A 13,923-nucleotide genomic window follows, 5' to 3' on the forward strand; every position below is an offset into this window, starting at 1 on the left:
CGCCATAATGGGAGAATCGAGACTGGGTGCTGTACGTTTTGACCCATATTGAATTTTATCAGGTGCTAATTATTGTTTTACCAGAACAACGGCTTAATGCATCTGTTGTTTAATTCCCACTTCCCTATTCTCCAATGTGAACATCAAAGAAAATAAAACACTCAATCTCAAACAGCCCCTGACAGCAGACCGGGACTCGAGAGCTCAATAGACGAGGCCCTTGCCACCAGTTCTCATATTTCCACAACAATGAGCAAACACAAAACCGGCACTAAGCGGCCTTTCCTGCTTTCCGCTCCCCTCGGCCGGGCGTCTGCCTCGCGCCGAGGGCCCTCGACGGCGGCGCGGCGGGGCGCGGGCGCGGGCGGCGGATTAGCCCCGCTAACATGCGAGCGCCGGCCAAAGGCGAGCAAAAACCCACTACTGTATTTGGCGTATGAATAACCAAAATGCACGCGCTGACAGGAGACCAGGACGGGCCCGCGGCTCCCCGGGAGAAAATGTAGCTGTGATGAGTGACAGGGCTTTCAGGAAATATGTTCACAATCACAGACAGTGAAGGCCATGACCTAGATCGTTTAAGAGCTTGTCTTGTCAAATTATCAAAAGCTTCTTCGTCTCTGAATAAAGAGTGACATAAGTGAGTGTCAGAAAGCTGCAGGCTGACAAGCCAAGCATACAATAACAGCATGCACGTCACATACTTGCCGAACACCGCCACGGCTAGCGGCAAATCTTAATGAGAGCGCGGCTGGCCCAGGAGACTTGGGTCCCTGCTGGCATAGCTACTCATCTCGCAAAAATCCTTCAGCTCCGAGTCAGTTATGGTCTGACACGACGACTACAATTACTAAACACAACTTTTTAACAGAATCCTCTGGTGCTTTGTCAAAGAGGCAGCGGCTGCTTGGAGCTGCCCCGCTGCAAGCCACCACAATAAAACAAAAGATTTGCCAAAACACACACTTTTCATCACCTCCGCATGGGAACTGCCGCGGAAAACACACAATGCTTCCCTTCAAAGGCACTCCTGCACAAGCAGATGTCGAGACCTCTCCCCACGCTGGCAGCGCAGACAGCCGCCGGTGCCGGGCGAGCAGGGCTGGATGACTGCCGGTGTCACCCTGGCCTCGGTGGCACGGCCGTGTGCTCACCCTCGGGTGCATGTGGACAGCCAGAGGCATGAAGAGTGGGGAAGGACACTGGGGAACTCAGGAGACACAGCAAACATCGTGCTCTCTGCCCAGGGAAAACGGGCCACATGGATGCCAGCTGCCCCCGTGGAATGATCCCAGCACCTGCAGCTCCACCCCAGCCCAGCGCAGTGTGCCAGAAACAACAAAGGCTGAAGGAACCTGCCCAGAGAGAAGAGGCCAGTGGCGGCTTGCATGCCCAGAACGTTCTCAGAATATGCACAGAAGATGCCAGTCGAAGCACCAGCTGGTTCATGGGAAGGAGTGCTGACAATACAGTATCTGGGCATTTGGATGGGGCTACCACACACAGCGAGGCTATAGGGCACCAAGCACCTGGGCACTGCTGTCTGCCACCTCCTGGAGAGCCCATCCAGCTCACCAAGCACCTGCATACTGGTTTCCCCAGGTATACATGGAGACGTTGCCCCTCTGCCTGCTTCCTGCAGATTTACAGAGCCCTTCTCCCACCCCTGCTGCTGCCAGGTGAGGCTGCACAAGGCTCATCACATCCACCAAACTGCCACTGAAGCAGTCAAAAGCAGCTCCTCTATGACCTTCCCAAGGAAACCATGCGAGGCCACGCTGCTTCCAGAAAACCTCCAGCTAAGAGGACTCTGTATGTTCTCAGCACTGTCTCAGGAGAAGAGACTGATGTAGCAGATCATAAATGTATGACCTTAAAGTGGTTTAAGTAACTGTGAATGTTTCCTAGGCAAACTAGGTGAAGTACCTTGAACTGCCTCACATTCACTTCTGGACCAAAGTGGAAAGTCAGTCTGACAGACTACGCACAAGAGCCTGTTCTGCACCCTCTGTGTTACAGTAAAGGGGAGTAAATTTGCTGAGAAGGACAAATTACAACTTCCTTTGAGCATCCAAAGCATTTCATAACGCACGTTTGATAACACGAAGACGGAGATTTCCTTTTTTAAAAGGAGTCACATGGGAAAAACAAGGGGTGATAGCTCCAAGTTACTCCTGGGGAGATCTCAGGTGGATACAGGAGAAAACTTTTCACGATGAGAACAATCATCTCTTGAGGGAAGTGGTGGATTCCCCAGAGATGGACACTCTTAGGACTAGGTTGGGCTGTTTTATGTAAACCATGGTTTGCCAAGAAATGTTGGCAAAGATGATCAGATGATCCATGAAGTCCCTTCCAACCTGGTGTTGTAGGATTCTGTGATTTCTCTCCCATGAACTAACTGCTCCCATTTCCTCTGGAGGCAGGGCAGATCTGCATCCCTCAGAAAGGAGGCTCCAGGTCTGCTGCTGCCTGCACAGAGTCACCTTGGACTGCCTCTTCTCAACCTGGCTTCTATTGCCTTCGTCAGGTGTACTGGAAGAAATGATGACCCCTGACCACTGTCTCCCATGACAGATGATTCTGAGGCTCTTCACAGGTCCTTCCCTCTGTCACCTCCCTTGCAGGCTGAGGAGCTGTGGCCATGCTGAGGGATACAGAAGACAGGGACCAAAGCTTTGCCCAGGTGCTCCTGCTTTCCTGATGATTCCTAACATTTCACCGGTTTGGTTTTCTTTTTTACAGCTTGTGAAGACTAAACTGACTTTTGGTGGAATCATATCTCATAACTAGGATTGGAGTGCTGAACAGTAATATGCAGAACCTGTTATTCCATATACCAAGATGGGATTGTTTTACTTTACATTTATTGCCACTCAATGTCAATTGCCATCTTATTGTGTTCTCCCCCTGACTCTTACAGTTCTTGGGCAGCTCTGCACAGCTGGCTCACAGCACTGACTCTGTAAGTAATTCTGTCTTCTCAGCCACTCCTGTTGCTCCATTGTTGACCCTTTTCCATGTCACACCAGCATATCCCACCTTTATCCTCTTACTCCAAGTCTGTTTAGTTTGCCTGAAAGCTTTTGGTCAGGAATTTTGGTCAGGCCTTTTGGAATTTGTAGACCATGTCAGCTGGATCATGCTTACACACATGCTTGTCAACCTGCTCCTTTGAAGAAATCCAGAGATCCCTGAGAAGTGGGATTTCCTTTACAAAAGCAGCCTTGAGTCACCCCATGTACAAGATGTTTATACACCCATCCCAACATGCCACCACCATGGCTTCTGCCCCCTGGTTTGATGCACATGTGCAGCTGGCAGTCTGGGACCCCAGCTCTCCCTGGGACATCCCCTACATGCTGTCCTTGCATTAAAAACTCAGTTACACGCATGCACCAAGCACGAGGTGTCTGCTGCCATCGCTGGCTGGGCCGTTTCACCCTCATGCTCCTCTGCAGCTCTTGGGCAGATACCCAGGTACTGGTGTTACCTGGTTTTGGTAGCAGGCCAGCGCTCACAGATTCGTAGGAACACTCACTTTCTCTTCCATTTGACAGCTTCTCTGGTGCTCCCCTCCACAAAGGAAGGTTTCAGTATGGGAACATCCTGGTTTCTTCCACTATGAATATCCCAGATGCAAAACCACCTTAAGGCCAAGAGCAGCAACCTTGTCCTGTCCAAGTGTTCCTGTCGTGTCTTGACCACCTGTTGGTTTCACAGGCTTTCTGCTCTGGTCTCAGGAAAGATTCACTGTTGGTTTGGATTCCTCTGCCTCTGCTCGGCCATGCCATCTCTCTCTCTGAGAAATGGGCAGGTGAGCTCCTGCTCTGACGCCCCAGTATTCACCCAGGTGAATGACACAGGCAGCTTCACACCTCCCATGCAGGAGTGCACAAGAACTGCCCAAAGTTTCAAAGAAAAATCTTTCTGATTAAAGGTGGACCCAAATGAGCAGAAAAAAAGCATGCTGTGATGTTCCTGACAACCTGCACAGCTCAGGTAGGATTTCAATGCTTGTATGATAGAGCCCTCATGGTTCTTCAAAGAAAAGGACATCAGTTCATGAAACTGGTGTCATAAAATGTGGAAAAGAGAAAAGATGGCAAAGCAAAGATGCTTCCTTACAGTTTGCAATTTTGTCTCACTGCCTATCAGAATGAGGGTGCAGAAATGTACAATTCACATTCTTTAAAGGTAGGGTGGGCACATTAGCTATAAGCAAAAGTGCATCTGGCACACAGTCAAATATCGTAAGAAATAGCAACTCCCAAATATGCCAGCTGACCTTTGCACACCTCATGTACTACTGTGACATGCTCTTTGAGCAAACAGAAAAAATAAAGGCAGGAAGGAGACGTTTAGAAAGAGATCCAAATATTTCTGAGTTTCAAAAAAATCCAGCGTTTACAGAATCCCACAGGTATATTTGAAATCAAACATATAGGCCATATCTATAGTTAGAAACTGAAGTGTGAATGTATGCCAAAATTATCACAATTTGCCTTTTATCCTTATTTCTGTTTAATTCAAGAGAAAAAAATATCATGAAAGCTTGACTGCTACATATAGGACTGAATTTTGGGGACGTATAAGACCCCAAATATATATAAGGGGGGGTCCTATATATTGGGGGTATATATATATTGGGGGGTCATATATATAAGACCCGTATATATATTGGGGGGGTCATATATATAAGACCCCCCAATATAAGGTGAAAGAAAGAGACAACTATGTTTGTTCTCCCTTTAATTTTCTTCTGTGTTTTACTTCAAGTAGTTCTTGTCAAACGCAAAGCCTTCAAACTACTTCTCTCTAATAATATTTTCACTGATTAGTATCTGATCATAGTGAAAGAACCATAGATCTGGAACTCCTGAGGAGTCAGAGTTACTCTTTACTCCTTCCCGGTAGGCTCGCAGCACTGCGTCTCCGATTTCAACCTCCCTACCCCTTTCCTTCCCCAGGAAAAAGGACCTTTGTGTCCACCTCTGCTGAACTGAACCAAACTAAAGACCAGGTGCTGACAATGCTGTCATTTGTTTTCTTTGAACCATTCTCCACAAAAACTCTGTCAGTGTAAAGCAATGACTAAACACAACACTTTCATTTGCTTCTACAAATAGGCACTATGTAAAATCAAAGTACATTAGGAGATTGTAGCCATTGTAAATTCAGTTTTTGACAGACACACACCCAACCAGGTCTCTGTGCCAAGGGCCATACTCACATCAGCATAGTGGCCCTTCATGTCACAGCGGTTGCAGTGTTTGTTCCAGTAGGCTCTCTCCAGGCACTCCCTGAAATAGTGCCCGGGCAAGCAGCAGTTCAGGCAGAAACGTGCTGGGCAGCTGTGCTGCAGATGGTCTCTTCCTGCACACAGACAGCACGGGGGAACTTTCTGTGCAGAAACAAAAGTAGAACCATGTAAGTGACAGTGTTGCAGTGGATCGTTGCAGCGTGCAGCCCCCGCAGGGGCTGTGTTGGGGGGAGCTGGGGGGCACTCGCTGCCACCCGGACTCAGCAGCACAGCCTCACACAATTCAGCACGGGGAGTGACAAATGTAACACACAGCCTGCTACTCTGAGCCCAAACCTGTACCTCTGTGAAGCCACTTTTCCCAGTGAGTGAGTGATTCCCCCCGAGGGTCGTGTGGGATGTGGTCATTCTGAGTGTCCTGGTGGGTAACAGCCCCAAGGACTGAGGGTTTCACAGATTCTCTTGTGGGGGTTGCTAAATCCAGGCTGTCATGCAATGGCTCCCACTTCTTGACAGTGTACTGACTGACTTTCAAACCCCTAACCACAGGACAGGCTTTTGGAATATGTGATATCTATCTGAGCTTCTTAAAGTTAGCTTTTGTCTTGTCCATGGTTTTTAATACTGTTCATATCATGGCTCATTATAGTTTCTGCTTTCACTAACTTACTAAGGCTGTAATTCTGATTCAATAGAATCTCCTTGTTGAAAGTACAATTAAGAAATATCTTACACTTGCCAACTGCCTGACCATATGAAAAAGCAGGATGTTTCTGTATGGCATTTGATTTTTTTTTTCCCCCAGTTTACAGCCACATGGTTTAGTGGAAGTTGTTCCTGCCCAAGGCAGGGGGTGGAACAAGGTAATCTTTAAGGCCCCTTCCAACACAAACCATTCAATAGGATTCTATATGATATAATTCTGCACATTTTTCTTTTATAAAAACAATCACAGCAATGACATTGCTAAACAGAGGGATACTTTCACACAGTAAACTGACTTTGTGCAAGCCATCCTGCAACTCAGAGCACTGCTTCAAAGAAAGGATAAACCACTGAAACAACGCCTCTAACAGCAAGCACAAAGGTATATTAGGAAAACTGCTGAATGTTCAAGTGATTTAAGTATTGCATTTACCTTTGGAGTGGGACAGTTCTTGGACAAATGTCCTGGTCTGTGGCAGTTCCTACAAGTAACATTTTTGTCAGCTCTGTAGTACCGCACGCTGCTGTGCCTCACGCCCGCGTAGTTGGAGATCTGTGCCTGGTGAAACAGAGAGAAATGCACTTACCACTTGAGATTCTTTGCTTTGGGAACTGGGAATTATAAAGGTCACTGCTGGCACTGATCCAGCAGAAATCTGATGTTTCCCATGCACAATTTACACACCCAGGTTTGGAATGGGTAATTCTGCTACAGAGAAACCTGCATTGTCTGGAAGGAAAGTTCTCATTCGAAGTTCTGCTTCAGGACATTCTTTATTGCTATTTAAAACTGCAGTTGTGAAGCTTTCCCTCAATTAGCTGAGATTTACTCGCTGTGCTATGTCTCAACAAGCTGGAATTTTCTCCAGAAAATGAACAAAAAAATGAACATCACTTGCAAATGCAAGTTACATATTCCCTTGCACACATTAAGGCAAACTGCTTGGACAAAGTACAATGCTATACAAGTCTGGATGAAATCTGCAATTTGCAATTGTAAAGAAAGACTTTAAAAGGAAAAAAAAAAAAAAAAAAAGAGAAAAAGAGAAGCTGGAAACAACTGTCTCTCTCCCAGTGACCTCACACATACTTTCTGTGTAGGCAGCCAGAACTGAAAATCCGATCTACAACTGTCATTGCCTAGTAAACATTGCAAGTTTAAATAAAATACATGAAATTTTGGATGAGTGAACAGGAGAGGTATAAAAATACCATTTCTCCTCAGGGAGAGAATTTGTGAATGTCACTCGATTGCATCAGCTGTACTGGACACTGGAAGGAAAAAGGGAAGGAGCTGGACAGAGCAGCTGAAGCTCACTCCTGCTGGATGCTGCAGCAGCTCGCTTGGGAACTCCGGGCTGCAGTGTCCCCACGCTGCCCCCGACGAGCCCAGGCAGGCTCCACACTCTGCTGGCTCCCACTGCTGCCTGGAAGGGGACCAGCCTGCCCTCAAACAGCCCTGGGGCTCCAGAGACACAGGAAGGAAGAGCTGATGTCACCTTGCACAGTCTGTGGAAGCACTCCAGCTCTTGACACCCCCGTCCCTTCCTGCCTCTGTGCCAGTCCCAGCTCAAGAACTCCTTTCTCCTGTGAGAGGACACGGCTAATTGTCCCACAAAAACACCACAGAGGGGTTTTTCAATCCCATTTATTTTATTCTGCTTGTTAATTAACAACAAAATAAAGAATTATAGGAAAACCTGGTTGTATTTACCTCTAAGTCTTTATGAGAGATGGACCAGTTCACATCAATTTTTCCTGAAAAACAAAATAAAATTAATTATATTTATTTTATATGAATAATTTTCTATAATATATTCAACATGATGATTACTGCAGTTATTGAACTTTCTAGCAGGTTTTGATGTACTAAAGCAGACAAATTATTTCCATCTTTGGTAAAGGAAAGCTACTGACCCCCTGGGCACCAAATCTGCCTCACCTGAGCATCAGCACAGGTGCAGCTGTTGGGAGAAGTTTTTCTGACACCACCCTCTTGTCCTGAGCTCTGGGGTTCAAATTCAGGTGGGGATTTAATTCTTCCAGAGGCATGGGCTCCCAAGATCCTGATTGCAGCCCTCGGAGCTGTCCCTGCCTGTGTTCCTGGGGATGCCCAGCTCCCCGAGGCTGCAAGCGTGGGAGCACACAGAACAAGAAGTTTCTGCAGAGCATACACCTTTCCTCCGTGCCAGTTCACCAGCCCTGCATCCTGACTGCTGCATGCCAACACAGCTGAGCACAACCTCAGACACCCAGACTGTAAGCTGAGCAAATCTATTTCCAAACAGCGTTTGGTAATGTGCAATAAATCAGGAGGACACACTGAATTATTGACTGTCACGCCATCACCTTCTCACATGCAGCCTTTGGGCTGACAGGAGGGAAAAGAAACAAACCAGGAAAGGAATGGAAGGACAGTAAGCTTAAGGAGCAGGGATGCAGCCAGAGCTGCAGAAATCCTGCATGTGCACACAGCTGTGCTCCCACAGCAGCTCCTCACCGCTGCAGGAGGATCCACCCCAGCACAGGGCTCACCTCTCTGGACTTTACAGCAAGCACTACAACCTGTGTGCACATTAATCCTGCATGTTTGCACACTTTTAAATGCAAACTGTCCCATCCTGATCCTGCATCTCAGGCTGAGGCATCCGCGTCACTAACAAAAATCACAGCATCATCGCCATTTACCGACGGCAAAAATGTCTCCAATTTTGATTGTACTCTGCATTTCCATTAGAAGGTGGATGACTACAAATTAAAACTGTATCATCTGTAATTTTATGTTTTCCCTTTCATTTACTGAAGAAGTCAGTAATTTTGGCTGAGGCGTGTGATGTAGTGTTGGGACACAAGGTGTGTCACTCAGGTGCTCTGGAGCACAGCCCCTGGTGTGCTGCTCTTCATCCAACAGTCAGAGCTCACAGCACACGTTCTCACCTGAGCAACACCCTCAGGTATTTCTATCTTCAACACTTGCTCGTGCTGCCACCGAGACATTGACAATGCAGGAACTGGGCAGTTAATAAAGTGCTGTGAATGAGGGGTGGCCCTGCGTGGTGGCACACTCGGTGAGTGCCACTGCCAGGCCAGCCCAGCGCCGCTCGGCTCACGGGCTGGCACAGACGCGTCCCGGCCCCAGGCAGCAGCGGCTGGGGCACGCTCCAGGGAAAATCAAACCTGGGGCCTGATCAATAAAGTAAAGAAACACTGTCATATTTGAGTGCATTATTTATGGCTTAAATGCCTGTTAAGGAAATTAATTCATAAAGAGAAAGGTATTTGTAATTCAAAGCTCTGCCTTGGCAGTCAGCACCGCAAGTGCCGTGTTGCACAGAAATGCACATGCAGAATGGTCACAGATCAAAATTACCAGCGAATTAACTCCTGTTAATCACTAGGCATGTCCTTCCTGAGGGCAAACCAACCCAGTTTCTCTTCTTCACTGTCAAAATCCCCAGCTTCACAGGGGAAAACCATGATACAATGATTCAAATACTCCTAATACAAGAAGCTAAAACTGCTCGACTCAGAAAATAAATATAAGAGCTTTAATGCTGAATGAAATATTACAACAAAATCTCCCTTTACTAAATCTGTTTGGTGATATAAAAGTTAATTCTAATTCACAATAGATTGCATAAGGCTTTGTTTTCACACACAATAAGTTCTTCAGACTGAAACACCTAGGGAGAGTTTTGCTTCTGCAACCAAGTAGAAATCCTGCTGTAGAGACACATAGAAAAATCTGCAACAATATTTCTCGCTGACCACAGTCTGGCTCTAGATCACAAAATAAATCACAAAATTCTTCTCAAATTGACAGACCCTTCCCCTTCCTTCTGATTTTGTTTGCTTATTAGGGTGAATTGATGCATCCCGCAGGCAATCCCAGTGCCCTGTGGGTGGTTCCCAGCCACTCCTGCACCGTCCTGGCTGCTGCCTTGGCTCGCCCAGCAGCACCTCGGGGTGCTGGGGTCCCGTGATGCCACGCTCTCTGCAGCCTGCAGCCCTCGTCACCCAGGTGGGAGCAGCCTCCCCATGGCTTTGCCCGGGGCAGGCGGGCAGCTGGCACCCAAAACCCAGCCAGAATGGCTCAGGGACCACAGCTGGTTCCCCAGCCCCTGGGGTTGCCCTGGGATGATCTCTCCCACGGCCTGGGGCAGAGCGGGCAGTGCTGGGCAGGCACACCCTGGGAGCTCCAGGGAGCTCCATCACTCTCACAGCCTGCACCACACCTGCCCCCGAGTCCTCCAGGGCCATTGCCAGCACCACTTCTGAGCACGTCGGGCTTTCCTTAAGGTGGGCATGCACACAGAAGGTGTGCATGGATTCCTGCCTGAAGGAAGGGCTGTGACTGCTTTGTTTCTGCATTTGCTTTATTTTTTTTTTTACTCTTCAAAATACAGCAGTTCAAAGACAGATTCAAGATTTTCCCCCTTTTTCTGTGGAGAAGCTGCACATATGAAACTTACTTAAAGCTTTCCGTGAATTAAATAAAACCAAGAACATCTTTTATATATTTGTGTTTTAATCTTCCTCATCTTCATTTGTGAAATGCTATCTTCTTTATAAGATTATATTAATTTCTACACTAAGTTTAATATTAAGATTAAGATGAATTCCTGTAATATGATTACATATATTTCTGTACTAAACAATTAATACAGCCTTTACTGTATAAACTTCTTGTATTTACACTTTAGAAAATGGTGTTGTCAAACTGCAGATCAGGGAAGACGAGGATGTAAAATATACACCATTTATATGAAAATGGAAGCACTGCACAAGGTTCTCCCTTTATCAAGTACCACATTTTGGCTGTCCTCTGCCCCTGCACAATGGGATGAATGGTGAGCAACAGCTTTGCTTTTATTTAAAGAAAAATTTTGAAAGATCATTGAGATTCACATGTATCCTTCCACCAGCATGAAAATGTAAATGTCTGAGCAGCGCTCGGGGTGAAGCCAGATTTAGGACCACTGTTCAATGTGCATTCAAACCTCCCCTCTTTCATCCTAGACAGGGAGAGGAGGGGAGGAGGGAGAAGGAGGACCAGCAGTCAAAACCTGAAATTGCCCGGGGGAACAATCTGCTTCCACGGAACAAAACACTGACTCAGAAGAAACAATGAAGGGTTCACAAAATTTCCTTATCTGCCGTGCTGCTCCAGCAGGGACCCGGCAGCTGATCAGGCTGCCCTGGCCAGGCGGGGCAGGCACTGCTGGGCACGGCTGTGACCCCCAAAAGCACACTCCTGTTCCACTCAGCAGGGCTGGGACAAAACCGAGCCTTACACAGGCTCTGCCTGCCCTGCAAGGGTTTGTGTCATCACCTTCCTCGGCAACAGAGAAGCTGCAGAGGTGGCATCCAACTCTGAAAATAAAGCACTATGTTTCCCAAAAGAAGAAGGCAAGTGGTCATGGCCCCCTTCCTTCTAATTGGAAAATGCATGATGAGATGTATTTTATTTATTTTATGCTGTGATCAGCCCCGTAACACAGGACACTTCAAGCTGTGGCACAATGATACATGGGCCTGAAGGGCAAATACGTTTCAAAGCTGGGCTTTAAGAATTGGATTTTGACTGCTAATTAATGTAGCATATTACAGAATAGAGAACTCTAATTATAGTGCACTGTAAGATCTCGGTGGCAAGGACTGTTTCAGAATATCTCTGAACAATATTTACCATACCACGAGACAGCTTCTGCTGCTAGTGGAAGAGCATTTTAAAATTATAAGCTTTAAAACCCCTAAAAATCACTGCATCTGTAAGAATTTCACAACGTGACACATTACATACATCTGAAAATTCCTGATTATGTGTGACCCGAAGTGATTCAAGTCTTGGAGCACTGGAGCTGGCCATGATGAGTTTCACATTTCCTGTGCCCAAGGATCCCTTCTCCCCAGAGCAGAAGGAAGGGCAGAGTGCTGGGGCACAGCCAGGCATGTCTGGAGCAGCCCCAGGTGCCCAGGCCACCCCGCTGCTGTGAGGAAGGTGGGTGTGTGTGCGCGGGGCACGCGGCACACCTGGTGACACACCTGCACCTGGGCACGGGCGCTCCGGGCGCGATAAACGGGTCTGGGTGTCTGCAGGGGGCTGTGTGTCTGTGTGTCTGTGTGTCTGTGTGTCTGTGTGTCTGTGTGTCTGCAGGGCAATGTCCGTGTGTCTGTGTGTCTGTGTGTCTGTGTGTCTCTGTCCATGCGTCTGTGTGACTGTGTGTCTGCAGGGCAATGTCCGTGTGTCTGTGTGTCTGTGTGTCCGCAGGGGGCTGTGTGTCCGTGTGTCCGTGTGTCTGTGTGTCTCTGTGTGTCTGTGTGTCTGCAGGGCGCTGTGTGTCCGTGTGTCTGTGTGTCTGTGTGTCTGCAGGGGGCTGTGTGTCCGTGTGTCTGTGTGTCTGTGTGTCTGTGTGTCTGTGGGGCTGTGTGTCTGTGTGTCTGTGGGGCTGTGTGTCTGCAGGGGGCTGTGTGTCTGTGTGTCTGTGTGTCTGTGTGTCTGTGTGTCCGCAGGGGGCTGTGTGTCCGTGTGTCCGTGTGTCTGTGTGTCTGTGTGTCTGCAGGGGGCTGTGTGTCCATGTGTCTGTGTGTCTGTATGTCTGTGTGTCTGTGTGTCTGCAGGGGGCTGTGTGTCTGTGTGTCCGGGTGTCTGCAGGGGGCTGTGTGTCCGTGTGTCTGTGTGACTGTGTGTCCGCAGGGGGCTGTGTGTCTGTGTGTCTGTGTGTCTCTGTCTGTGTGTCTGTGTGTCTGTGTGTCTGTGTGTCTCTGTCTGTGTGTCTGTGTGTCTGCAGGGAGCTGTGTGACTGTGTGTCTGTGTGTCTGTGTGTCCGTGTGTCTGTGTGTCTGTGTGTCTGTGTGTCCGTGTGTCTGTGTGTCTGTGTGTCTGTGTGTCTCTGTCTGTGTGTCTGTGTGTCTGCAGGGAGCTGTGTGTCCGTGTGTCTGTGTGTCTGTGTGTCCGCAGGGGGCTGTGTGTCCGTGTGTCTGTGTGTCTGTGTGTCTGCAGGGGGCTGTGTGTCTGTGTGTCTGTGTGTCTGTGTGTCTCTGTCCGTGTGTCTGTGTGTCTGTGTGTCTGCAGGGGGCTGTGTGTCTGTGTGTCTGTGTGTCTCTGTCTGTGTGTCTGTGTGTCTGTGTGTCTGCAGGGTGCTGTCCGTGGCTCTGGCCATGTCTGTGTGTCCATGTGTCTGTGTGTCTGTGTGTCTGCAGGGGGCTGTGTGTCTGTGTGTCTGTGTGTCTGCAGGGGGCTGTGTGTCTGTGTGTCTGTGTGTCTCTGTGTCTGTGTGTCTGTGTGTCTCTGTCCGTGTGTCTGTGTGTCTGCAGGGCGCTGTGTGTCTGTGTGTCTGCAGGGGGCTGTGTGTCTGTGTGTCTGTGTGTCTCTGTGTCTGTGTGTCTGTGTGTCTCTGTCTGTGTGTCAGTGTGTCTGCAGGGTGCTGTCCGTGGCTCTGGCCATGCCCGTGTGTCTGCCCAGGTGTGCAGCACGCCCCCAGCCCAGCTCCCTGCACACCTGCCCCAGGGACAAGAGGCTGTTCCTGCTCGCGCTGGCTGCGGCTCCTGGGGCAGCAGCTCCAGGTCCATCCCAGCAGGGACCCCTCCCCGAGAGGGTGCTCGGTGGGCAGGGGGCTGCAGCCCCTCCTGCACACCCCAGCTGCTCACACAGCCCTTTGGAGGGGAACAGCATCAACGCTGGTGTGCTTTTCCTGGACATTTCTCGGGATTTCTCAACTTCTCGATGACAAAGAGATGGTTTACTTGCAAACAAAACACCTGCTGCTTCATGGAATACCTGTCAATATCTCTTTAAGACAGCATTAAAAGAGATCCATATCTCCCTCAGGGAAAGCAGTCGATGGAATTGTTGACAGAAGTTCAATCTGAGACATTTTCTCCTGGCAAACAGAGGCTCTCTTGCCTCTCCCCTTCATACCTAAAGTTATGTATGTGCCAGTAATGTGCACTTG

The 13,923-nt window shown here is 48.4% G+C and overlaps 1 protein-coding gene across 4 annotated transcripts in view; it reads right to left on the reverse strand.

The window, feature by feature from the left end:
• The window catches only part of ZCCHC7 (zinc finger CCHC-type containing 7), a 90,837-nt gene that overhangs the window by 24,962 nt on the left and 51,952 nt on the right, over nt 1-13,923 (reverse strand). For all 4 annotated transcript variants that reach the window (XM_059873998.1, XM_059873997.1, XM_059873999.1 and 1 more), the window contains exons 5-7: nt 7,683-7,726; nt 6,402-6,527; nt 5,234-5,404 (exon numbers count right to left, since the gene is read on the reverse strand). In XM_059873998.1, the coding sequence (XP_059729981.1) occupies nt 5,234-5,404; nt 6,402-6,527; nt 7,683-7,726 (341 nt within the window). The remainder of the gene's footprint in view (nt 1-5,233; nt 5,405-6,401; nt 6,528-7,682; nt 7,727-13,923) is intronic.

This window comes from Haemorhous mexicanus, chromosome Z (genome assembly GCF_027477595.1).
Source record: "Haemorhous mexicanus isolate bHaeMex1 chromosome Z, bHaeMex1.pri, whole genome shotgun sequence".
Taxonomy (NCBI): Eukaryota; Metazoa; Chordata; class Aves; order Passeriformes; family Fringillidae; genus Haemorhous; species Haemorhous mexicanus.